The sequence below is a fragment of the Tribolium madens genome, unplaced genomic scaffold (genome assembly GCF_015345945.1).
Source record: "Tribolium madens isolate multiple individuals breed KSU strain unplaced genomic scaffold, Tmad_KSU_1.1 Scaffold_96;HRSCAF=242;Tcas5.2_LG5, whole genome shotgun sequence".
NCBI classification, from domain to species: domain Eukaryota; kingdom Metazoa; phylum Arthropoda; class Insecta; order Coleoptera; family Tenebrionidae; genus Tribolium; species Tribolium madens.
The window spans coordinates 2,694,821-2,719,957 of record NW_025401068.1 but is presented as its reverse complement, the minus strand read 5'-3'; the positions used below and the strand labels follow the sequence as shown (position 1 = coordinate 2,719,957).

Here is a 25,137-nt window from a genome sequence, read left to right as displayed (position 1 = left end):
TCTTTGGATGATAGAAAGTGTAAACCCTGTTCATAAATTAAAGAAACACAACCTGTTGCATTATGTTGGTGAAAAAAATAAATCCCCTATGCAAGATTTTCACACTGTTAGGTTGGTTGCAAATTTGCGTCAGATTTGAAGTTTTTGACTTTCATGTCAAATTTCATCAAAATTCAGTTTTGAATATTTATTTATTCCGCACTAAAATGCCTCGAAAGCAAAGAAATTTGCTTAACGCAAAAATGAAGGAAGCCGTTGTGAAATGCAGCGATGAATTGAAACGGTTAGCGCCAGATTTATCTGACCGCCAAATTAACGAAAAGCTTCAAAATATTTTTTCGGTAACATCGGCGTAAAAAGCCAAAAGCGGGATATTCTTGAGGTATGTTTTATTGTCAGACTAAATACGCGGGTAGATAATTAATTTCTCGCAAAAATTATACATAGAAAATGGATAAATTCGATTTATAACTCTCGCGAAGTCTCAATATCTACAAAACTACCTACAAGATTACCCCAACCTAGATTTTCTATTGACTTTTTTTTTTTTGAACCTGCAGCTGAACATTCCTCCAATAATAATTGATCTGGTTGATTCTGATTCTTCATCAACTTGGTCAAGTTCAGATCATGATGAATCCAATAAAGAGAATTTCTTTTAGTTTTGCATTGTTCCACATTCAAGTTTTAAAAAAATCGGTTCTTTTCAGAACCATCAACTTATCACAAATAAAATAACGCTATCATCATAACAACAATGCAAATGGGACATTGAAACTTTTGCTGAAACCGTCGGGGTGAGAAGAAGTTGCTTCTGTGTCTGCCAGTGGTCCTTTTGAACCAATTTTCAATTCTCCGTGCTACAAATTTAAAACCTGAAAAACCAAAAACCGCAACGACGTATGTCGCCCAATACCATCTAAAATATTAAATCCATATAAGACTTCTCTGAGTTCCGTTGGTCAACAAACTTTGTAAAAAAGAAAACATAACCTTATTTTTTTGACACATACGTTCCCACTAGAAAATATAACTAGACAACGTTGCCGGTTGAATTTTGCCGGTTGGGTGTTTCTTTAATTTATGAACAGAGAATATGTTATGTTTTTAAGAGTGCTCAATGCGAATTTGAAAAGCGCTTTAACTTTGAAGGGTTTTAAAATTGGGTAAGTTAATACACCCATCACGGCCAAAATATCACTTTTGAGTACATCATACAGGCTGATTCAACAGGGTCGTAGAACCTCTTATACAGAGTGCGCCAGAACTTACGCAGTAGAGCATGTAAGCTAAGATACCATTAGGAACATAGAAAAAATGTTAAAAAAATCTATAAAAATTTCGAAGTTATGAGAGTTAAAATTTTGCACTTTGACTCGATTTCTGTTGGAAAAATACTTTTCCAAGTTTTTTTACTACAAGCTATTAAAAGAGGAAACAAGGAAGCTGTAACCTGAATTGTATCTCTGCGTAATGTTATTTGTGGCTTTTATTGGCAAAATTTTTATATCTTTACTAAATAATTATAAAAAAAACATATAGAAGATCATCTGTATCATTAAATAGATATGAAAAAATGTCAAATGTCAAAAAATAAATGTCAAAATTTTTTGACAGATAGAATTTTTGAAACATTTTTTCCATGTTTCTGGTATCTTATCTTACTTGAAATGTTTCTCTGGGCCGCGAGTTCTGGAGCACTCTGTATATGGTGATAGAAAACGGTAAAAACATGCAGACATGGTTTAAAACCGTTCTAACGCCGTGTGATTTTGTTGCAAATTTTATACCCTTTCAGAAAATCTCTACACGTGAGAGAGTTTTTTTCCATGTTTTACTTATTATTTTTAAGGTTTTATTTATTTTCTAATACCTATTCTAGATGCGTGTTTTAACGTCTCTTATAAATGAAATAGATATAAAATTACCTTCCATAATAAAAAATATTATTAAACTTATACCTATTTTTAAAGAGCTGTACCTACCTAAGGAAAGCTAATAAAACATTTTGGTTTGCAGTTTTGAGATTAATTCACTAGCTCAAATAACCATATACGAGCGATTGTACGGTACTTTTGAATCACGCTGTATATTTTTCGTGTAGTTATCATTAATTTTATAATTATATGATTATTAAATTTTCTCTTCAAAAACTGGCTACCTATAGTGTTTATAGTTCAAATGAAGATATTCATATTAGGCATAAAAAATATTGTTATTTAAAGACACATCATATTATTATTTTATTAATGAAAAATTCTATATACACAGTAATAAATTGTTGGAACAAAGTCTGACTGTAGGTTAAAAGGTCAAGCTCCATCAACAATAATTAAAACTCTGGAAATTCGTTCATGATGAGTTCTCTTTAATTCAATATTTGTTATATAAAGTTCTTATCAGGCCATCGTTTAAAAATAGGTACATTTACGTAGATACAATAATTATTGATGACATGCTCGCTACATAGTCATAATTTTTAGGATATAAAAAAGAACATTTCATCAAGAGTAGTCAAAGTCAAAATAAGGACATCAAGTTTGTTTTAGGTTTCATAAGCTATAATTGTTTCGTAGAAATTACCATCATCTAAAACTCTAAAATTTTTGTTTCCGAAAATGTTTGTAGGTGTCTACTAAAAGCGAAAAAACTGAAAAATAAATTAAATATTCTTCTATGTTCCTTCATTACTTAATCCAACAATATTTTTAAGTTTTAAGGCAATTTACATTTAAATTAATATTTAATTTGCTGTGCCAACATGCATTATTTCCAAAAAAATACACAAAACTAAGAAATTAAAAAAACATTCAATTTCCGCAAACACATAAATAAAAATTTAAAATGTCAAATAAATGGTGGATGACATTCCCCGCGACGCCAGAATAATGGCGAGTTGGTGTAGTGTCGAATAATTTTCGTAATGGTAAAACGAGTAATTTTCCGCAGATTGTAGAAATTAATTGACGAAAACCGTAGCGATTAAAACAGGCGTTAAAAGAAAATTAAAGCAAGCAACCTACGATAATATAATCTATGTGTATAATAAAACTTTATCTATACTTACCGTATGTTCGTTGATAATCTGGTTTTGTTGCCATATCGGTGTTATCAAAATCAACCACTATCAACAAACCCAACTGCAACGTTTATAACACTCGAGTACAACAGTCATGGCAAGAACGACGGAGCGGTCGGACAGTTTTAATTTTTCAGCGGCCACAATTTTGTAGTGGGGGATTGGTTGGTGCTTGTGTTATTGGTGGGAAGTGGGGAGAAACGCCTCAATTTTATTTGTTTCTTATTTTGGACAAGCGTAAGTATCATTGGGTCTTCTTTAGTCTTACAATTTCTTCCCTATTTGCATATTTTTAAAATACTTTTTGCTGGAAAAACGTACCTGAAGTTTTTTGTTAATCCATGGACTTTTCTTAATCTGAAGCCCCATTAGGAAGTTCCGTAATTTTTTGTTGCTACTGCGTTTTTTGCATTCTTTATTTCAAAATTTGTCACTTTGTTAAACATTCCTTTGAAAAGAAAAGAATTTTAATTTCAAACTGACTACATTTATTCATGTGTATCGACGCCATTTTGGTGCATTCTTTACGTTTAAAGTCAACTGTGGCTCATCTCGTGTAAACAAATTTATTAATTTAAGTTAAGAGACAATACAGACATACATACACTTTGTTTGATAATAATTAATTAATTAAATGTGTACTTAAATAGAAGTATACCTACGTTGTACAACATGAAGGACAAAATAATGAAAAAACACAAATTTTTGTACTTATTTTTACATCTTTAATATGGAAGCCCATTTAAAATCTACACGCGAAAAAAACTCATAAAAAAGTGTTATCAGTAACCCGACAATAAATTTTTCATTAGGTATTGCTAAAAAATGATAAAACTGTAGGTAAGTATTTAACTGCCAAAATATTTTATGAATTTTCACTTTGAAAAAGGTACCAAGTGCAATTAAATATACCTAGTATAAGTAGTTAGAACATTAAAAAAAGAAATGAATGACATTCTAAAAATGATTCTTTTCGGTATTTAATTGGCACTATTCCATTCAGAAAAATGATGAAAAATCCCTATTGATTTTTTATACAAAATTCAATTTAAAAAATTTTTACGTATAGGTAACATACATATTGTGAAAATTTGATCTGTCTGTGAAAACGTAATATGCTTCGAAAAATAACATAGCCATAGGGTAGGTACATTTAACTAATCAACATTAATTTTTTTTTGTCACTGAAGGAGTTACTTTAATATCTCATATATATGAAAAAAACAATTTTTCTTTTTTAAAATTGTCAGTTCAAAATATTAACATTTACACCTTAATTTGGTTTTCAAACCTACTTAAAAAAAGCACTCCAGACAAATAAAAGTTCCGAAAATTTTCTTATAAAAGTTTTTCTTATAAGACCGACGGAAACAAATGGGTTTCTGGATAGGAGAGTGTCAATAAAAATAGTCAAACTAAACGAAAATTTTTCAAAACCTCTCCAATAAAACAAAACAAATGTCAAATTCACTTCTAACACACCTTTTTTTCCCTAATAAAGAAGAGAAAAATGTAAAAACCTTTTGGACAGTGTTGTAAATAAAGACGTAATTATCATGTTCACGTGCGTAACAAAATTAAAATTTTTATGTCTCATGATCATGACACAAAATATGAAAGCAATTTTAAATTAAGAATTTAGTATAAAAATTTTATAATTTGTTGGGCATTTACATAACATCTAATTTTACAACACAGTAGGTAGTTTTAGTACAAATGCAAAAATATTTAATTCTATTTGTCACCTGAGATCAAAACTATAAAAGTGTATGTAAACAATATAAGATTAAATTTATGACATTCTTTCTAAGATTATCTCTGTTTCACATGGCATCAGTAATAAAATAAATACTTTACAAAAACAAATTCAAAATGATGAAAATGAAATTGTGTTACAGAATAACAAATTTTCTTAAGAAAAAAAGATTAACCGCCTATTTAAAAGTTTTAACTTTTTCAAATTTGGAAAGTCATTTTGTTACTAAGTATACATTTTTCTATTGTAAAAACTTAACAATGTTAAAGAATTACAAAAAAACTGATACTGCACTTACTTCTAAAGAAAAATTACTTTTCTTGATATTCCTGGTATGCAAATACCAGCACGAAAAAATAGCACGAAAGTCCATAACAAGCGCTTTTCAAAAATGTCATACAACAGCCTATTTGGTAAAGCCATTTTTCCAATTATTCAAAAACGAAGACGTTGAATTTTTATTTTTTTTTATTATATTCAAGGGTGGGTGGAGGTGTGTCACTTATCATGTCCCCCTAGGAACCACCAAAACGGTTTTGGGTGATTATTAATAACTTTTTCAGTTGAGAGAAATTGCCGATTGCAAGTTTTAAAATTGACACGTGTATAGACGAATTCTGTAATCGCGTTTTATTATTTTGAAACAAAGGTTGACTTGAAAACATGAACAGAATTGTTTATGAAACGAGTGCTTTTTTAATCATTTTCCTTCAGAAAATAATAATTAATAAAAATTAAAGTACCTACTATAAAAAATGTGATGGTGTTAAGAGAATGAAATTTTGTCTTGTTTATGATTTCTGCAATTTTTTCAGATCGACCAATTCAATGAAGACTAACATAATTCATTTTATAATCAACTAAAAAATAATCACTCAGAAATTTTATACCTACCAATTTTAAGTAGAAATATCTGTCTGGCTGCTACTCAATTTTTATATAATGTTATGAATAAATTAGCTAATTTGTTAAAAAAATTTTTTTTATTTTGGTAGATCAACTAAAATCTGCCATTTTTTGAGTTATGATAGTCTTTGTTGTATGGGTCGATATAAAACATTTTTTTCGATAAAAACTGAGTTAAAGATAGATAAGTAGTTGTATAACCCTTAGATCATTGTCTTTGAAACAAAAAGGTTTTATAGTGGGTTGCAAGAATTAAAAATTTTGCAAAATAAAAAAAAGAATATCTCAAAAAAAAATTTCTTTATCATTCATCAATTAATTTTTTCAAAAATGGAAAAAAACGTTTAGTTTCATACTTTTTAATCGCCTATTTAGGTACTTATGCAACAAACTATAGGTACCTATTATGATTAAATTATTACAAAATTATTAAAATCTTTATTAAATACAAATGTTTTTTTTTTAAATTATTACAAGTTGCAAATAAAAATTTAGTTATTGAACTGAGAAATTTTCTAATAACTTCACTTGATAAATGCTTTCTGGAACCATAAATATTAGATATCTTTTCGTATACGCTGACGGCGGCATTTTAGGGTTTGATCCCATCCATCGAAAAGTAAAATTTTTTTTTACGGTTTCTCATTAGTCTTTCAAAAAGATAGATTTCACCATCGTAAAATAAGAAGAAAAACGAGGGATGGTATAAGTTCAATAAAGTTATCATCTGAACTTTGACACTTGACGGGGTCAAATTTGAAGAAACCTTGAAAACAAATCTCCACCTCTCTTACGCTTAAAAGAATGAAATCTGAAAATTAGTTGAGCCGTTTAAATGGAGTTCAAGAGATGAAAAATAAATTATACAATATTTCAAAATCGAAAAACATGTTGTTTGTTTGCTGTTGTGTGCTGTTTACCAAACGAACATTTGCTTGTTGGACTCTTACTTATTACAAAAACATTGTAAATCATCGACTAATTGTTATTGAAACCGCCCTCTTCCAAACAATAACAAAGAGATTAAAATCTGCTTATCCTTTTACCCTTGTTTGGTTTACTTTTAGTCACAATTTGAATAGTCACTGAATATTTGACTTGAGAGATAAGAATTGAGAAATACCATCTTGTCTATTTTTACATTTAGAGCAAATAGTCGTCTTATTGTACTTGTTTTTTCAGGTTTACTCGTTTCTATTGGCTGAGACGAAAGTTCAAATTCCCTCGACACGCCTACAAACCTTGGTTGGGGTAAATGAGCAAGAATTCTTCCATTACAAATTTTTTATTTAACAATTTTAACAATAAAAGTATAAATTAGCAAAGTGTATTGAATTTCAAAATTTCCTCGTCTGGTATTACTACAACACGTAAGTTTATGTAGGTCACGTTTATCACTAGTCCCACCTTTCCGATAAGACGTTTGAAGGAAGTCATTCTAATTAAAATTTAACATTAACGATATTACAGCACAGCGATAACAGTAACGCCAGTTTGCACAGGTAATAAGGTAAACGTTTTATGACTTGGACTTTTGCTCAAATGTGTTGGTTATTGTAGTTTGGTATGTAAATCCATCATAATTCTATTTTTGTTGTAAAATTATTCTCATTTTATTGCTCATTTTGCATTCTTCAATGAGAAGTTATGCATAAGTTTCTCGGAACGGCCAGATTAATTAAATGAAGGTAAATATGACTTCAAAATTTAAATATTTTCCTATTTTAAATTTAAATATTTTTTTGGGAAAGCTATGTTGATTCAAATTTTCACTTGTAAACTTTTTACGACAAAAATGCAGCATCACTCTTCCACAAAATTATTCTTTTAAAGACACCGATCTATTTGTACAAAAAAATTAGTTTTAGATCGGATGTTCACAACCTAAACATTAGATTTAAAGGTTTACTTACCCCTCTACTCCACTCCACTCACTGGAATAATTATTATTATTAAATAACTTAGTGGAGTTATTTAAGAGATCTTTCTCATATCAAATTACTAAATTATACAACAGTTTATCTCATTCGTTTAAAAACCCCAACTCTGCTAAATTTAAACAAACGTTGAAAAATTACTTTTATCCAACCAAGCCTTTAATTACGCCTGATTTAGTTTTTTCTTTTTTGATCTTTTTTTTTTCTTTTTGAATGTTTAGACTATTTTACTTAATATACTTTTTCTTTTTCTGTGTTTCAATTTTTATTTTATTTAAAAAAAAAGCTACACTGTATCTGTTTATTTTGTTTTGCTTAGCTTAAGATGAAAAACAGGGGGTGTGCAATCGCGAGTTTGGTATTGTACACCCATCTGATCTTCGGCTTTTATATGCATGTTTTGTTTAATTTTTTTTTTTTTTTTTTGTATAGTCGCTTTCATATTAATGTGCATCGAAGTAGTCGTTCAAAGGAATCATTTTAAGTTGGCTACCATGCGAAAATTCAAACAATCCTAATCTCAATCCTCCCTAAAACTGTGTACCCCAGTTTTTGAGGAAGCGAAAAATAATTAAACCTAACAACGTAATTAACATAGGGTGGCAAACATAGATTTTTGTCATTTTTTGATGTGATTAAATTTGTTCTGAATGACACTAATGACACTTTTTGTGTGAATCGGTCTCTAATTTAAAGATGCATTTAGACTTCTACAACCTACTTGATGCACATTAATAAGAAAAAGAGTATATTTTATTTTATTGTTTATTTTTTTTTGCATATAATAAAGACCTTTATTATTATTATTATTAAAAAATGTATTGATGTGTATAGTACACTTTTACGAAAAGTTTGTCTAAAATCGCTAATAATTAAGACGAACCCTAATAACTAAAGTTCGGACAAATGTTTTGTTACTGAAAAAAGCAGAAAGTAAAAATTTGAAACAAATAACTTTTTTTAGGAGTAGGTATATCATAAAGCGTAATGTGAAAAATAATATAGGTAACTATAGTAAATAGGAAATTTATTTAAAATAATAAACATTACAATCACAAATAATCAAAACTAAACAATTAAAACAGAAATTTTGGTAACTAAATATTCGGACAAAATACAGTGAAACTCCCATAAGTCGAACTTACTTAAGTCAATTTTTTCCTCGAATAAAAATGCGAGTCTCTTGAAGTTTCTATAACTCGAAGTTTATTTTGCGTCCCTTGAGACTCAACTTATTTAAGTGCCACTGTACTAGTAGTTTTACAGGATTACAAGCTTAATATTCAGTTATTACGTTTCCTTTTGCTATTATACCTGGCCGGCATAATTTTTATCTACTACATTTTTTCAATTTGCTTTTTTAAATCCTCATTTATTCTTAGTGGATAATTTACTAATTTATCATATGGCTTTTCGTTTTGTGTCAAAGAATTTCGATAACATTTAGGTCCAGACTATTTGAAGGCCATGAAAGAATATATAATATTCACCAAACTATTTTTTTTTACAAAAATTGAATGATCTAAAATTTCTTGATATTTCTCTGCATTTACTGTACCGTCAATAAATTGATAATACACCAAACCTCTTGCAGACATGCATCCCTAAATCATCACACTTTTAAGAAACTTTACAGTCCTTTTTAGATAGTTTTTATGGAACACTTTTTCTTTTGAACAAATGACCCTTTTTATATAATCCCACAAACACGTCCAATTTTGGTTCATCACTAAAAATAACTTTACTCTATTTTACTTTTAATTGAGACATAATTTCCCGTCAGTAGTGGCTTTTCCTTGGCTCAAATAAAAATGATTATCTGTTCACAAATTTTGTACCTTATAAAAGCCTAATCCAGAATTATGAATCCATTTTCGGTAATACTCTTGCAAAAAATTAATGACAGACTTGTCATTCCATTGGGTAATAATATCCCGCAAAGTGTATTTTTTCATTTTTTTTTTTTACAAAATATAAATAACTTACTTTGAAAACGCTAGGTAACAATTCTCGGTCTACCTGAACTTTTTCCTTTTACGTTTATTTTTCCAATTTAGGCATTTTTTATATAATCTACTGTAGAATTAGGGATATTCAAACTATTCGCAGTATTTCGTCAGTTTTTTATTAATGATAATTAAAATAATAATACTTTCAAGTTTAACGTTCGTTGTAAATTCACCCATTATTGAGTTAAATTAAATCATAAAGAATTATAATTGTTACACTAAGTGTAACAATTACTTTAACTGTCAAAATAAGCAACTTTTTTCTAGAGATTATTAATAAAAAATACCAATATTGTATATGCATTTTGTCCGAACTTTCGAATTTAAACATTTTGTTATAAAATAGAAGATGTATGCGTTCTACACGGCAAAATTGTCTTTTTGTAGCAAACATAATATTATCCATCGTAATTACTTTATCTTCTACATCAATTCGTACGTAATACATTATTCAACTTCTACAAAATACAGCAATAGTTTTTGTATCTTTAGTATGTTTGTTCGAACATTTAGTTGTTGGGGCTCGTATTTACCTGTTTTGCAAATCCAATTTAGGCACTTTTATTTTCAACACCAACTACCTTTTTGGAACTTAATTTTTTATTATTGTTCTTATTTGTGTGCAAGGAGAATTAATACTACCATTAAAAATTCAATAAATTATATTACATTTATTATCTTATTGCAATTGAGTTTTTGTTTTTTTTTTTTTTTGGATAAAATCATCTAAATATTTTATTATAATATGTTTTTACAAATCATAAAATATTTAGAAAAAAGATTAAAATTACAATAAATACTATATTATGAAGATGCTGTCATTTTCAGTGCCAGCCGCATATGAATTGATTTTGCAACAACCTGACGAAGAATTTCGCCGAAATTATTTCTTATGTCGTGTGTAGATAGTCTGTTGAGCTGCCAAACGGAGACATCATTGAAGATACCGCACGTTTCAATTTCGAAGGCGTTTTATTGAATGAGAAAGCCCGTCCCACCTTCAACTTTGTCCTTGACGCAAATTTAAACGCTTTATTTAACGTTCCTTTGTTCATATCACTAGTGTCTATATCCAACTGATGCGACTCCAAATAAGCCAGAAACTTATCCTAGAAAAATATAATTAACAACTTGGCTCGATTAAAATGAAGTAGACTTACGGCATCAGGTGTGCAGGCGTTATTTGCCATTTGCTTCGTCAAGGTTTTCAAGAACCCTGCTTTATCGGCATCCTCATCCGGCATAGCAAACGAATACACTCTCTCTTTCAACTCGTCGTTATTCCGACAAACGAAACAGAATACTTTCTGACACTGTTCGGTTTCTTTAATATCAATAACTTTTTTTATCGTATTTAATGGCAGTAATTTGACGTGTTTGTACAATTTCGGCCTTTGCAAACTGTTGACACTACCAGTGGGGCTTTTGGCGTTATTAAACGTCTTTGACTTCTTTTTACACACTTCCACTAAGTCGGAGAAGAGGAAGAGGACCAAAGAGTTGCCTTTGCTTGAAAGACCTTCAGTTGTTGACACTTGAATCACTTCCGCTTTTGCTATGAACTTCCGATGGGAGCATACGATGTCCGGTGGGCAATTATCAATATCGTTAAACATGTTGAAAAGGGCCACTTGAGCTTCAGCTTTTCTCTTATCTTCGTTTATAAGATCCATACCTTCTTTTAAACCGTCTAGAGCTCGTTGGAGTTCAGCATGGTCTGGATTGGATTTCGGCGTATGTTTCAGGAGATCTAAAAAAAAAAAAATGTTATTACTTTCCCAATTTACTTAAATAAAGCGACCACAAAACACCCAAAACTTACTTAAACTTCCATCCACCTACTGGTGTTGGATTAGAAAAAAATCAATCATAAATTACTCAATTTTCACCAATAAAAAACACAGAAACTTACTTGCAAGTAACAAACAAATGCTTCCTAATCGTTGTACAGGTCGTATCATCAATTCCTGTAAACTCTGTCTACCACATTCCGGTTTTGTCTGGCATGCTTTCAGGAAAGCATGAAATCGTGGCTTGCTTTGATCACATTTTGTTAAAACTTCCTTCATTTCTTCAAAGTAATTAATATATGGTGGATAGGCCTTGAGCAGATCTTTCGAATATTTCACAATAATACTGCCTATCGTGTGGTCTTCAGACCAAGACGATGCAAAACATCGCAACTCGTCGCGCATTTTCATGTGTGTCTCGTATATCGCTGGTACTTTACCAAAAATCAAATTCAATTCGGTGTTGTTGAGCAAAGCTTCCTCTTCAGGCATTTCTTCTAAATGTTTTTTGAACATCTGAAGATAATTTGCATTGTTAAGAGGGTTAGTCGACAACCACAACGAAGAAAACAAAAGTAAATAAAGAAAAAACAGATTTGTAATTAGTAGAAAAGTATCCAAACCCGAAAACAAACACAAAATAAAAATAACCGAAATCAAAAACAATGGTCTGGTGAATTATAGTCCGGTCATAATAGACATTTCAAATAACTAAAATTCCGACAGAGCTAAATTTTGGTGGAGATCTTGGGTACGCCATTAGGAATAAAATGTCAAAAGTCCCCATCGATCCCATGTGTGCTAAAAAAGTTATTCGGGATCAAAGATCAAAATTTGACTTTTTTTAGATTCTTTTCGAAAACGGTAAGTTTTATCAAAAAAGTAGCCCAGACAAAAATTATAGATGTTAAAATTATCTACAAAAATAGTCTTTATACTTTTTTTTTCTAAGAATCACCATTCCTGAGAGATCGCGATTCTAAAAGTTGAAGGAGTCACGTTCTACATGTTATGCACATACAGAGTGCGCCAGAACTCGCGCCCCAAAGAAAAATGCTATGTAGGGTAAAATACCAGGAACATGGAAAAAATTAAAAAAAAATCTATCTATAAATATTTCGAAATTATGTGGGTTTAAATTTTGCACTTTGACTACATTTATTTCTGTAGGATAAATAATTTTTCACGTTTTTTTGCTGCAGGCAATTAGAAGCGGAAACAAGGAAGCTGTATCCTAAACTGTAACTCTGTTTAATGTTATTTGTAGGTTTATTGGCAAAAGTTTTGTACCTTTACTAAATAATTGTAAAAAAAACATATACAAAATCATCAGTATCATTAAATAGACATAAAAAATGTCAAATGTCAAAAAATAAATGTCAAAATTTTTTGACAGATAGAATTTTTTAAACATTTTTTCCATGATTCTGGTATCTTACTTGAAATTTTTCTTCTACTTCATTAAATTTATAAATATCTCGATTCCACTAGAATTAAAAAGAAATTTATTTGGTAATACATACATCGTGTTCAAAAAATCGCGCATTTCCTTGAAAGGGAGTAATTGGGTAGTCCCCAGAGTACTGAAAAAAATGTTTAAAAAATTCTGTCAAAAAATTTTGGTATTTATTTTTTGACATTTAACATTTTTTATGTCTATTTAATAACACTGATGACCTTGTATATGTTTTTTTTTATATTATTTAGTAAAGGTACAAAAATTTTGTCAATAAAAGCCACAAATAACATTAAACAGAGTTACAGTTTAGGATACAGCTTCCTTGTTTCCGCTTCTAATAGTCTGTAGCAAAAAAACATGGAAAATTATTTTTCCAACAGAAATAAATAAAGAGTCAAAGTGCAAGATTTAAACTCTCATAACTTTGAAATTTTTATAGATAGAATTTTTTAATTTTTTCTATGTTCCTGGTACCTTACCCTACATGGCATTTGCTTTAGGGTGCGACTTCTGGCGCACTCAGTGTGTGCATATGATGTAGAACGTTACTCAACTTTTAGAATCGCGATATCTCAGGAATGGTGATTCTTAGAAAAAAAAGTATAAAGACCATTTTTGTAGATAATTTTAAGATCTATAATTTTTGTCTGGGTTACTTTTTTGATAAAACTTACCGTTTACGAAAAAAATTTAAAAAACCTCAAATTTTGATCTTTGACCCCGAATAACTTTTTTAGCACACATGGGATCYATGGYGACTTTTGACACTTTATTTCTAATGGTGTACCCAAGGTCTCCACCAAAATTTAGCTCTGTCGGAATTTTCGTTATTTGACCACTATTTTTATGACTAATTTGAGCGGACTATTATTACAAAATTACTACTCGAAACTCACAAACGAAAAAAATTAATACAAGTTTCATAAAGCTTCTGTTTTTCGTACTTTACTCGTTTCGAAAACTCGAAATCGACTTACGGTTATGATGGTATGCAGAATATCAACATAATTAGATTCGGTTTGAACCAATTCCAGGAAAACCTGCTGCCTGGCAGTCAACCCTTTCCTTGGCGTATCAATGGACGATTCCGTACCATCGGTTAAAGCTTTATCTGGACTGGCGGTGCAGTCTAAGAAAGAACCAGACACTGACAACAGTCCTGCATCACTTACTGAAGAGCGTCGCTTATGCAAACCTGGTGATTGCTGATGTGTCAACGACAACACAGCTTCATGTAAACGTTTACGTTTCCGTCTACTGGCGCTACTTGGTGTCGCTTGATGCGATTCTCTTCGAGTCGGCGAAAACGTTTGTTCGACATACTATAAAAAACTCAATTTTGCACAAAAAACTATTTCACGGTGTTTACAACAACTTACGTCATCATATAGATACTCTTTCTCGTCTAGACAAATCTCTTTTTGTACTGAAGTCCAAAACCATTCGGCTTTCACTAGGAAAACTTTAGGTGACGTTGTTTCGGGTCTTTCGGCCACCGAGGATTCATCAACGACCTAAATGAGAGAAAGGATTAGGATGTAGTTGAGATATTTGTCCCGTTTATCGATTGAAGATGATGGATCTCGCCAAGTTGTACTTAAAAACTGTCATTGAAAGAGAGTAGAGAGTCATTGCAACTATTTTTCAACTCTCTTTCAAGTCAAAAACAAAAACAAAAAAGTAGAAAGTGCGGATTTTTAACTTATACAATGTATTTGGTTTAGGAAGGTTTGTAAAATCTAATTAAAAATGACTAATAAAAAAAATATTGAAGAGGTGCTTACTGCGATCTAGAAAAATTAATGATTTTACAGTCTTTCATCTCAGCTCTCCTCTTCTGTAGCTCAGTTCTTACTTAAGTTGGAATTTTGATATTTTGTAGACTTTATTTATATTCTAAGGTGTATTTCAGGATGTCCCCAAAAAACGTGACATCATAATAATACATTTTTTTAATGGCATACTATTATTTTATGTGCTCATTAAGATGCCTTTTTAGTTATTTACATATCCCCATGGTTTTTTTAAATCGGTTCAGGCGTTTCTGTTAAAAAAATCGTTTTTGCACCTTTACATTTAAAACTTAATAAAAAAATACAAATAGTGCCCTTTTTATAAAATCAATACATAAATAAAGTCTAATAATCTTGTTAATCAAGTCTCGTTGGTCGAATTACTACAGGGAGTGCACAATTTACTATCAAAGTTTTCACATCTAAAAGCTTTTTATTTTTCTTATTTTAAATTATGACCCCTATTAATTTTTATACAGTATGTCGCCAGATTGAGTTTACAAAAGAAATTTTTTTTATATTTGATTTTACGCCAAAATTGCAAAGGAAAAACATTTTTTGCTTCACCTGAAACGAGCAAATCTGAAATTAAAATTGCTTTATTCTGATTCATTGGAAAGAAAAGTTCATTTTTGTCTTTATTTTGGACTTAGAATAATTTTTCTCTGCGTTTTGAATCTGGTCACATTGGTGGTTTTATATTTTTTTTGACAACGATGCCATTTAGACAAATCGAGCAAGTTAAATAACAAAAATCTTTCTGAAAAACATAATTTTAATAAATAGCAACTCAAAGAAACAACTTTAAGATAGAAAACAAAGTTATTTTTAACAAAAACTTGTCAAAAGAACATAGTTGTCAAACAAATATGGTGACATCCTTTGCGGTTTTGGCGTAAAATCAAAGATACTATTTTTTTCCTTTTGTAAACCCAATCCGGCGACACACTGTGTAATTCGAAGTGGAATTAAAAAACGAATATTTTTCTAATTGCAACCCTATCTCAAATCTTAACACATTCGGAGTTATTTGCTAAAAACTTTGTCAACTATTTTAATGTCAATTTTAATGAATAAAAGTCGAAGATGGCTTAAGTAATAGCCGAGCTACAGAAGACGGGAGCAGAGATGAAGGTAATGTTAGATTATCAAAAAACTGCTACATAATATGTTAACTAATGGTGTTACTACCAATTTAATAACTTTTGACAGGGTAAATTTGTTTATACCAAATACATTATGTAACATGATGACAATTAAAAATTGTTTAGTAATAGTCTACAAGCAAAAATTAGTAAAAATCTACAATTTCCAGCGTTCGTGCTTAAAATTTCGCCATGTTTGCAAAATTTGAACCACGAACGGATTAATACAGATTGTGATGAAGTTAGTACCGATATAGTAGGCACAGAAGGTCCACGTGCGTCCTTGGTACAATCACCGCGAAGCTCACTATGTGGTACAGGATTAAGGGAAATATTCGGGAAACAGCTAGCATTGAGAGGTTCATGTCCATCATTATCGGAAACTTCACTAAACGACAGCCTTGTCGCATTCAAATTACATTTCTTCAACTTGCTGCGATTAAACTTGGACGAACTAAAAGTACGCGCAAACAGATTCTTTTTCTGTTTATTGCTCGATTGTGGCGTAAATTGACTCTGATTCAAAACGCTTAAATTCTCAATCGTATCAACATTAAACACACCCGAACTAGAAACGACACTCTGATTTAAGGTTTCGTTAAAACTGAACGCGTCGATTGTACGTCGACGATTCGATAAATAGTTGAGCGGCGTTTTGAAAATACCGGAAACTTTTCTCTTTCGCTCGCTGGCACATTTATCTTTTCTTCGTTTGGTTTTCACGGATGACTCGGTCTCCGTCGATGAGATCTTTCGTTTACGACTGCCTGAAGAAAACTCGGAGGTAGCCAAGTTTGAATCGTCGAGACAACTATCGCGAGATTTTTCATGTAATGTTTCGAGAAAGCCGTGATAATTTAGATGGTCAGGAGGATCGGGAATAGAGGGATTGACAGGTTCAGTGGGAGAAAGCGGTGCACTAGCGGCTTCAAGTGTGCAGACTTCTGAACGTTCCATTACCTAGAACCCAGGACCATGCTTTATGCAATTTACGTCTGCATTTGATGCAACTTCAAGCGTGGAACAACTTTATGATGCATTTCTTAGACACTTAATGGCGTGATGAAAGACACGACGACAAAATACACCACCAGTTCACAAGCAAAGTCTTGATAAAAATTCAACTTATTTCGCTATCAGCGAAAGTCTCTCTGATAACTTGCTTTATCAATGTTTGTATAAAAGTTGGTAACAAAACCCAGAAGATTACTAAATTCACACTAGTTTATTTGAGGAAATTAAACATCACATTGTTTGAAAGGTCTTAGAAATATTACCACTACAATGTGTGTGTTTACAGGTGACTTAAAAATAATTAGTTATCATGGAATTTTATCAAGACTTCGTTAAGAAAGAACATTAAAAAAACTCACCACGTGGCTACATTGTGGATCGTCTAAACTAGTCACAGTGCCACCATTTGACAACAAAATATCAGTCATGTGTTTTTTCTCATCTTCCGCAAATCCAACGAAACACACTTTAGCACCATGGAAAGGCTTCAACTTGAATTCAGTCTAAAAATTTTTTTTTACTAAAGTGGTAATGTTTATTATTGCTAGATTTACCACAAATGCGTCCACCGTTGCACTAAAATTAATATCATGTCTTTTCTTCCAACTTGCATAGACCCATTCTGGATTCATCACAGGCACTCGAAATACAGCAGCGTAACGATATTTTTCTCCATTACAAATGTTGGCAATTAAATGCGTCACTTTCTCGCTTATGTTTTTCCTGATGGAACCACCCATATGATGGATTAATGGTACTAATGTTGCCTGGAATGCATAATAAAAATATCCATTATTTAATTTTCTAACGTTGTTTAAAAGAGAAAAATTCGGTTTATGTGTTTTACGATCTGTAAATACACTTCACTGAGAGTATGACCATTTTTTTAGAAATGTGGATGATCAATAAAAATAATAAATGCGAGGTATTTCAGTATTCAACAAAGATAGAATTATTCAGTGATTAATAGCACACATAAAATAAATATTAAACAAACTAAATAGATATTACGTAATTGAAAATGCTATTAATTTTCTCAATTAATGTATTTGTTATTATTTAAAAAAAAAATAGTAAGATATAATATATAATATAGTGTGTCACAACTTGCGCTCCAGAAAAAAATTTCAAGTAAGATAAGATACCAGGAACATAGAAAAAAAGTTTAAAAAATTCTATCTGTCAAAAAATTTTGACATTTAGTTTTTGACATTTGATTTTTTTATAGCTATTAATACAGGGTGTTTCACATAACATTACGAGGCTTGCACCTAATGTACGCACCCAAATATACAAAAGTCACAGAACACTGGATACAAAAAATACACATTTAATTATTTAATTTTTGGAAACCCATGACAGTAGTTGTGAAACTAATCATTGTTTCATTATTAGTCATAAACTGCAGTTTTTCAGAAATAATAATCATTTGTTCTATTAAGAGACGCCATGAATATGATTCTAGTTTATCTATCTTAATCACTAACTAACTAAAAACGTTGTAATTTTTGAAAGGGTGAACAAACTAGAGAAGATTATCCAATTTCGTATCGAGTTCGTATCGGAATATGTATTATTGATTGCATCTTACAGGCGCAGACCTCGTAAAATTACGTGAAACACCCTGTATAACGAGAATAATTAAGCGATTTATAATAATCGAGGGCGATGCTAGGTGACGAGGCTAGCCGAGTCACCTGCGCATCGTCCGAGATGGTTTAAATCGCTAATATTCGTGTTATATTCAAAGCATTATCGTTTCATCTACTTATTATTTGTGGAAACATTTTAGATTTGCAAGATGATCGAGTGAATAGGAGAGGCAATGTGTCAAATTCGGTGTTAATGAAATTTTGTACCTAATATATTTTGAGTTGGTATCTAACGTATAATGTCTCGTATCAAACGTATTAAGCAAACATAGTAGATGATGATACGATAAAGTCTATTATAATGATACTGATGATTTATATGTTTTTTTATCATATTTTAGTAAAGGAAAAAAAATTGACAATAAAAGCCGACACAGAGTTACAATTTAGGATACAGCTTCCTTGTTTCCTCTTCTAATAGCCAGTAGAAAAAACTTTGAAAATTACTTTTCCAAATAAAAAACTGTCCACATTTTAAATGCAAATTTATGTTTTACATATTATTTGTTTCTTTAAAGATTTTTAAATATTCAAATTACACTGATTTAAAATACTACTAGAATTTAAATTAGAGTAATAATTAACTTCTAACACAGTTTCTGCATTATGAAACAATTCTCAATCTGAATTACATAAAAAAAATGGCGATATTATTCACTTATGTTTTTACACAAAACTGAATAAACATAAAACTTAAATAAAACTCCTGACAATGCTAACAAAAATATTTATCACTTTACCTGTCTAATAAAAAGGTAACTAATTAAATTAGAATTCTGTTTATTTTATGTTTTTTATTTATAAAATACTTTTACGTTTCATTTTCAACAAATGCAACCCCTCAAAAGCCATAACATCTCAAATGGTAACAATAAAATAAACTGTTGTTAAACGTGAGTACGTTGATTATTCTATTTATAGCATCAAAATGCAAATTAATGTGTAGTACCCAAACATGAATGAATGAATAACGAGCCAAAACGTTTAAACTGATATGGTTTCTGCAATAAACATTTTTAAATGTCTTAAGTACACTGAAATTGCTTTTAAATTGTGACTAGACAAATTTATTACTTCATTAATAGACAAACATTAATTAATAGTACTTGCAAAACAGAAAAAATACTGACCAGATCACTTTTGTTCCTGAATCCTGTAAAACAGACAACGACCCCCGTCATCGCCAGGTTAAAAAGGGGCCTTGTGTTATCTGGAAGTGGTTCATTCTTGTTGGCTAGCTGCTGCAAAGCCAAAGGTCCCAAAAGGGACTGTTTCTGTTTATATAAACAATTATATACATCTCCTTCAAAACTCTCTAATATAAAAACAGTACTAAAACTATCATCTTGAGCACAATCTTCTCCGTCTTTTGAAGTGATAACCGGCACACGGAAGGATTCTGCAACAGTCCGAAGGGCTGTATCGCTGGCCAAAGTCCCAACCAAACATATCCTTCGGTTGCTTTTTATGGGTGCAACTAGATTAAAACAGAACATTAGTAACATCTGATCAAATTCACAAGTTTATATAAATTCGTTTAGCAGAGATAAATTGTTTTAACCTTGCTTTGATCAACATAACCTAACAAATTCCGGTCCGAAAATTTGTTTACAAATGAGGTGACAAGGGGGCGATTGAGGTCAAAATGGGGTCCTCACCGTCATTTCCCGCGGTTTCCTCCCAATTTGAGTCACTACAAATGGAACTTTGGGGCTGAATGCGTGCGTCCATTTTGAAGCGACTTTTTGGTTACACCATCAGTACTCAAGCACAAAATTTTCACGTTATCTAGTCTATCCCACAACTGTCTCTTATCACACGGTTAAAATCGGTCACTTATCACACTACAAACTATCTTAAACACATTTTTGAGCGTTTTTACTTTGTTTGGAACTAAAAATGGACCATCCATTCCATACCAAAACTTCAAAGTCAAATGAAGCTCTCTGATTGGTCGGTTTGATTCGTCAGGTACAGAATTACTAGCAGTTTCCGTCCCGTTTACGACAATCTGTACGTCAATTGCGTATCTTTTGCACATGAAACGGTGAGATACAAAAATGGGCGTTGGAAAAAATTCAGATGAAATCGCGGTCATTCAAATTTACGTACAACCGTTCTTGGAAGTGACTCATCCTCTTCCACTTCTGCGCGGCAAAAAACCGTCGTCCGAATGATTTTTTGCCGGATTGTCGGAAAATAGACACAAGTTTATTTTTGTAAACACTTTTCCTATTAATAGTTGATTTACGTAGGTCAAGTTTTGCGAAAATGGACTTTTGGGAGAAAAAAAAACCAATTGATCGGTTTTTGGCACCCGTTCGAGACCTCATTAACTAATCGTAGAAAAAATATTTCTTGAATTAATCAGATTTTATTTACTCGAAATTTCTATTAATGATATTTTTGTTGTCCAAATTTCAAGTTTGCCAACATTGTATACAGGTGGTCTAAAAGCATGGCATAATTTTTTGAATAAATTTTTTCAATTTTTATAACTTTGTACATACATAACATACTTGCAAATGCAACACTATAACTACTTAAAAGAGAGTATTTTATAAAGTCTGTTTTTTTAACGGGAATGTCAAACAGTCTTAATGTCAAATTGATTCATGGTAATTTTAATAAAAGAGGTTTTCGATTTAATTTATACGAAATTTAGACGCAATTTGTAACACAGGTTTGTATTATTATTATTTTTTGATATTTTAAATGGAACAATTATTGTTTCCTTTTTTAAATACATAAATCCTTGATATGTTAATACTGAAAAAAATATTCAAAAATCTATTATTATCATTATTAAAATCGTCAACACAAAGATTGACACACTGAATTTCAAAAATTTGTTAAAAAATATGTATACAGAGAATTTTATTTATTTAATTACATTTCCTGTTGCGTTTTGAATTGTTTAAAATTGATTTTAAATTGCATTTATTTGAGATATTGACGTGTTTTCAAGACTGTGTATACTATTAAAAAGAAGTCTCTGTATAAAGTTGTGTTAATGCAAAAGTAAGTTTTCAATTAACAGTTGGTACTGAAAGCGAATATATTTATTAAAAAAGGTAAAATTACAAAAAGGTACATAGCTAGTGCGTTAAAACTTTAAAGCCACTTTGTACCCTGCGGTGTTCATTCAAACGTTAGTTCATTAGAAAAAATATTTGCAATCTGTTCTAACAAAAAAACAAACCTTCTTGTAACAATTCAAAAAATTTTCACTTTCGATATATCTGAAACCGTTAATTTGCGTGCCCATGTTTATTAAGACATTTTTGTTTATTTCTGTCCATACTATTACCTCCATCAATATTTTTTAACACCCTGTGCAATTAGGCCCCGCTCAGGTGTGTACTTATAGCGTTTACTCCACTCTACCAAAATTTGAGTATTCCTTTGCTGTTTCTGTTTAATTTTTCAAAAGATTTTCACTTGTAAATTCCAAACTAAAAATAATTCCAAGACTTTTGTTATTTTTTTTTAAATCAAAGAACCATCAACACTGCAATTCACACCGAAATAATATTAAAACTATAAGCTGGAATATTCTTCTTCTTGGTATGGAAACGATGAACAAAAACGTGTGACGGGCTAATCGTGTTTTTGTTCAAAGCTGCAATATGTTCTACAAATTGCAGCTTTTATTTAAATGAAAGAACAGAAGTAACAGAAAAAAGAACCCAATTTGTTTCTTTTGAAAAATATACTCTAGCAACGCCGCAAACACAAACAAATTTTTGATTGTATGATTTTTTATTTTGTTTTCTTCTGCGTCCGTTTTATCTCCTTCGTAAAATAAAGGTCAATAGAGTAAACAAAAATAAACAAAAGCCTTTATTTAACACGTTTATTCTATAAAATTTGTAACAATCAACGATATTTGGAATCTTTTCTATCGTTTCTACTTTCTCGTCTACTTCTACTCCTTTTTCTACTTTTAGAACTTCTCCTATTATGTGATCTATCCTGAGTTCGTCTTTTAGAATTAGATCCATTTCTTGTGTGTTTTTCTTCACGCTTTTTATGGCTACTTGTGTGATTACCCGGAAATCTTTCGGGTGATTCAGACCATCTCCAATTTCTTTCTTCTGTCTCCGCCCTGCTAATACTGTAAATACAAAACTTTTTAATAAATTTAATACTTTTCAACATAAATTATTGCTTCTTTAGAACTATAAAAAATTACCTTCTGGACGGTGTTCTATGTTCATCTCTGTCAGCTAAATAAAACAAGTTATGTGGATTTGGAAACACGTGAAGAAAATTGCAAGAACTGCCTTTGGGACACCTTTTGCGACTATGTAAACCTAAAAATAATTGTTCTAAGCAAAAAGAAAAAAAACAGTATCAAGTATTAATCACCACAAATCGCTGATTTCCAGGACTCAATGTTACAAAACTCGACACTTAGCTGTTTGCCCCCGTACCAACGTCCGTTAAAAACGTGAAAACTCCTCACAGCCTCCCGAGTCGTACTGTATTCGACATAAACGTTCCCTCGTAAATGCGATTCGCGATTACAACAAACTTTAAACTGGCGAATTCTCCCATACCTTTCCATTTCAGGTAATACGTCAAAGAAGAAATCTTTAAAATGCGAATACGTTTCGTGATTTTCAAACTCCAACGACGAGTCGTCATATTCACTTTCAGTCTGTTCTAAACTATAGTGTGAATAAAAATTTGGTATAAGCAAAATTCGACTAACTCCCGGTTTGATGTGATTGCGAGAACACGAATCTTTGAAGCGACACGCTGAGGTTTTTTGAAAAAAGGGACAAACTGGTTTATTTGGATTCATTTCAATATAGACTTTAAGGTGTTCAGGAGTGTCGCCGCCATGGGCGATAAAGTTTTCAATTTCTTCACGAAGTTGCTGCTGTCTTTTTTCATTTTCTTCACGTTCTCGTTCTTTGGCTTCTTTTAGGTCTTTGAGTCGTTTTTGTTCCTTCTCCCATTCTAGTTTAATAAGCAAGTTTTGGCGAATTCTATCTTCACGAGCTTCTTCAAGCTTCTTTTGTAATTCCCGCCATTGTTTTTGCGCTTCTTCTTCGATTTGCAACCATCGTTGCTCCGCTTCGGCTCTCAATCTAGCTTCTTCTTCTTCTTGAAACGCCTCTTCCTCTTCATATTTTTGAAGAAGTTGAATGTATGTCGGGGATTGTTCTCGTTTTCTTTGTTCTGTATTGAGAAAATAATTTGTGGACTGTTGGGTGTGAAAAATTTGAAACACAAACCTTGTTCTTCTTTTTCATGTCTGATTTTCGCTAGAGATTGTCTAATACGTTTTCTTCTAACTTTTTTAGCAATCTTTCTCCATTTCTCATGTCTATGTAAATCATTAAGAAAACATAACGCTTATTTGTAAGAGGTGTTATCCCATAATAATAAATATGTTAATAATACAATCAAGGACAATTATTTTTAAAAAGGATACCTACTTCCCCATTAATTCTTGCTGAATGTCTGAAAATATCTTCAAAAAAGATTAAATGGAATTTAATCAACACCTAATATAGAAAGTTATCCACAAAATATCAGAAGAAACCACAAAATGCCAAAAATTGTTTTTCTAATGACAAACAAACGCACAAAACTCAAAATCTAACCTCAAAAGTCGGTGAAATGTCAAAAATGTCAAATGAAAAATAATTCCGATTGTACATCAGACCGAATCAGAAAATTAAAAAAATGGAGTTAATGCGTTTTTTGCACTCCAAAAACCCTAAAAACCCATAAAACCTTTTTCGATCAAGTTTGAAAAAAGTAGAGTTGCACATTCCTAAAACTGATAACATTTTTTAATATTCAGTAGTAGTTATTTATTCAGTCTTCTAATCTTCTATGTTAAAATTGAATTTTATCTACTCTTTTCTTCATGTTAAAATAAAATTTTATCGTATAAATGATTAGTGAGGATTGAATAAAATTTTATATTGTACAGTTACGAAATTGAAATTTCGGGCAGTATTTTTTTGTCACTTCAAAAAGTTCACTGTAAACTATCTTTTAAACTACGCTATTTTTTAAGTCAAAATGACATAAACATGACAAGAGTATAAATGAGGTTATTAATGTAAAGGTTGTTTTAGAGTTTACATTACGAAAATGACAATACTGCCCGAAATTTTAATTCCGCAACTGTAAGCGACGATAAAATTTTCATTATCTTTTGGAGCATATTAGCGTCTCGGCTGACGCTTAGACGCTAAATTGCTCTCAAAGATAAAATTCAATTTTATCGTCTTGTATAATAATAGTTTTATTATACAATCCTCACTAATTTTGTAGTCAATTTGGTCGATATTTATAATTGTCAAAGTAAAATTCAACAATGAAATTTAATGTCAAAGATTGTTAGCAACAAACAACCGCACATATACTATAATGGATGTATTTTTTATCATCTAGACGATAAAATTTTATTTTAACATGAAGAAAAGAGTAGATAAAATTCAATTTTAACATAGAGGTTGAATAAAAGTATTAAAATTATCTCAAAAACTCTTATGTATCTATCAAAATCTATAGTTACAGATGTTAAACTTCCTATCTAAAAAAGGTTTTTTTGGTTGAAACCTATCAAAG

The 25,137-nt window shown here is 30.9% G+C and overlaps 3 protein-coding genes across 9 annotated transcripts in view; all 3 read right to left on the bottom strand.

Moving 5' to 3' along the window:
* LOC123012669 (transcription factor GATA-4-like) overlaps window positions 1-3,215 on the bottom strand; it is a 38,871-nt gene extending 35,656 nt beyond the window's left edge. For both annotated transcript variants that reach the window (XM_044410736.1, XM_044410737.1), the window contains exon 1: window positions 3,068-3,215. In XM_044410736.1, the coding sequence (XP_044266671.1) occupies window positions 3,068-3,101 (34 nt within the window). In that variant the 5' untranslated portion in view covers window positions 3,102-3,215. The remainder of the gene's footprint in view (window positions 1-3,067) is intronic.
* A 7,154-nt stretch (window positions 3,216-10,369) lies between these two features.
* On the bottom strand, window positions 10,370-20,476 carry LOC123012355 (protein ECT2). Of its 4 annotated transcripts, none has more exons than XM_044410210.1 (11): window positions 20,199-20,476; window positions 19,671-20,017; window positions 17,443-17,655; window positions 17,248-17,391; window positions 16,124-16,834; window positions 14,316-14,450; window positions 14,132-14,258; window positions 13,914-14,083; window positions 11,600-11,993; window positions 10,848-11,437; window positions 10,370-10,796 (listed from the first exon to the last, which is right to left on the bottom strand). In XM_044410210.1, the coding sequence occupies exons 1-11, from the start codon at window positions 20,269-20,271 to the stop codon at window positions 10,578-10,580; spliced, it is 3,123 nt and encodes a 1,040-aa protein (XP_044266145.1). In that variant the 5' UTR covers window positions 20,272-20,476; the 3' UTR covers window positions 10,370-10,577. The 4 variants fall into 4 exon arrangements, with proteins under 4 accessions (XP_044266145.1, XP_044266146.1, XP_044266144.1 ...); XM_044410211.1 differs by having other exon boundaries at window positions 13,914-14,065; XM_044410209.1 differs by having other exon boundaries at window positions 13,914-14,258.
* A 1,911-nt stretch (window positions 20,477-22,387) lies between these two features.
* On the bottom strand, window positions 22,388-24,164 carry LOC123013727 (U2 small nuclear ribonucleoprotein auxiliary factor 35 kDa subunit-related protein 2). Of its 3 annotated transcripts, XM_044412461.1 has the most exons (5): window positions 23,991-24,164; window positions 23,787-23,878; window positions 22,912-23,730; window positions 22,736-22,856; window positions 22,388-22,657 (listed from the first exon to the last, which is right to left on the bottom strand). In XM_044412461.1, the coding sequence occupies exons 1-5, from the start codon at window positions 23,996-23,998 to the stop codon at window positions 22,420-22,422; spliced, it is 1,278 nt and encodes a 425-aa protein (XP_044268396.1). In that variant the 5' UTR covers window positions 23,999-24,164; the 3' UTR covers window positions 22,388-22,419. The 3 variants fall into 3 exon arrangements, 2 of the variants coding, with proteins under 2 accessions (XP_044268396.1, XP_044268397.1); XM_044412462.1 differs by having other exon boundaries at window positions 22,634-22,657; window positions 22,736-23,730; XR_006413281.1 differs by lacking the exons at window positions 22,388-22,657; window positions 22,736-22,856 and having other exon boundaries at window positions 23,687-23,730; window positions 23,987-24,164.
* Window positions 24,165-25,137: the final 973 nt, after the last annotated feature.

Bases quoted from the DNA above. Each gene is read 5' to 3' on its own strand.
- LOC123012355 (XM_044410209.1), bottom strand. From the start codon at position 20,271: ATGGACGCACGCATTCAGCCCCAAAGTTCCATTTGTAGTGACTCAAAT. The intron at 16,835-17,247 runs GTGAGTTTTTTT...CCTGGGTTCTAG, and splicing joins ATCCACAATGTAGCCACGTG to GTAATGGAACGTTCAGAAGT. The intron at 11,438-11,599 runs GTAAGTTTCTGT...TTTTTTTTTTAG, and splicing joins CATTTGTTTGTTACTTGCAA to ATCTCCTGAAACATACGCCG.
- LOC123013727 (XM_044412461.1), bottom strand. The intron at 23,731-23,786 runs GTTTGTGTTTCA...TTCTCAATACAG, and splicing joins ACATGAAAAAGAAGAACAAG to AACAAAGAAAACGAGAACAA. The intron at 22,857-22,911 runs GTGATTAATACT...AATTATTTTTAG, and splicing joins CTGGAAATCAGCGATTTGTG to GTTTACATAGTCGCAAAAGG.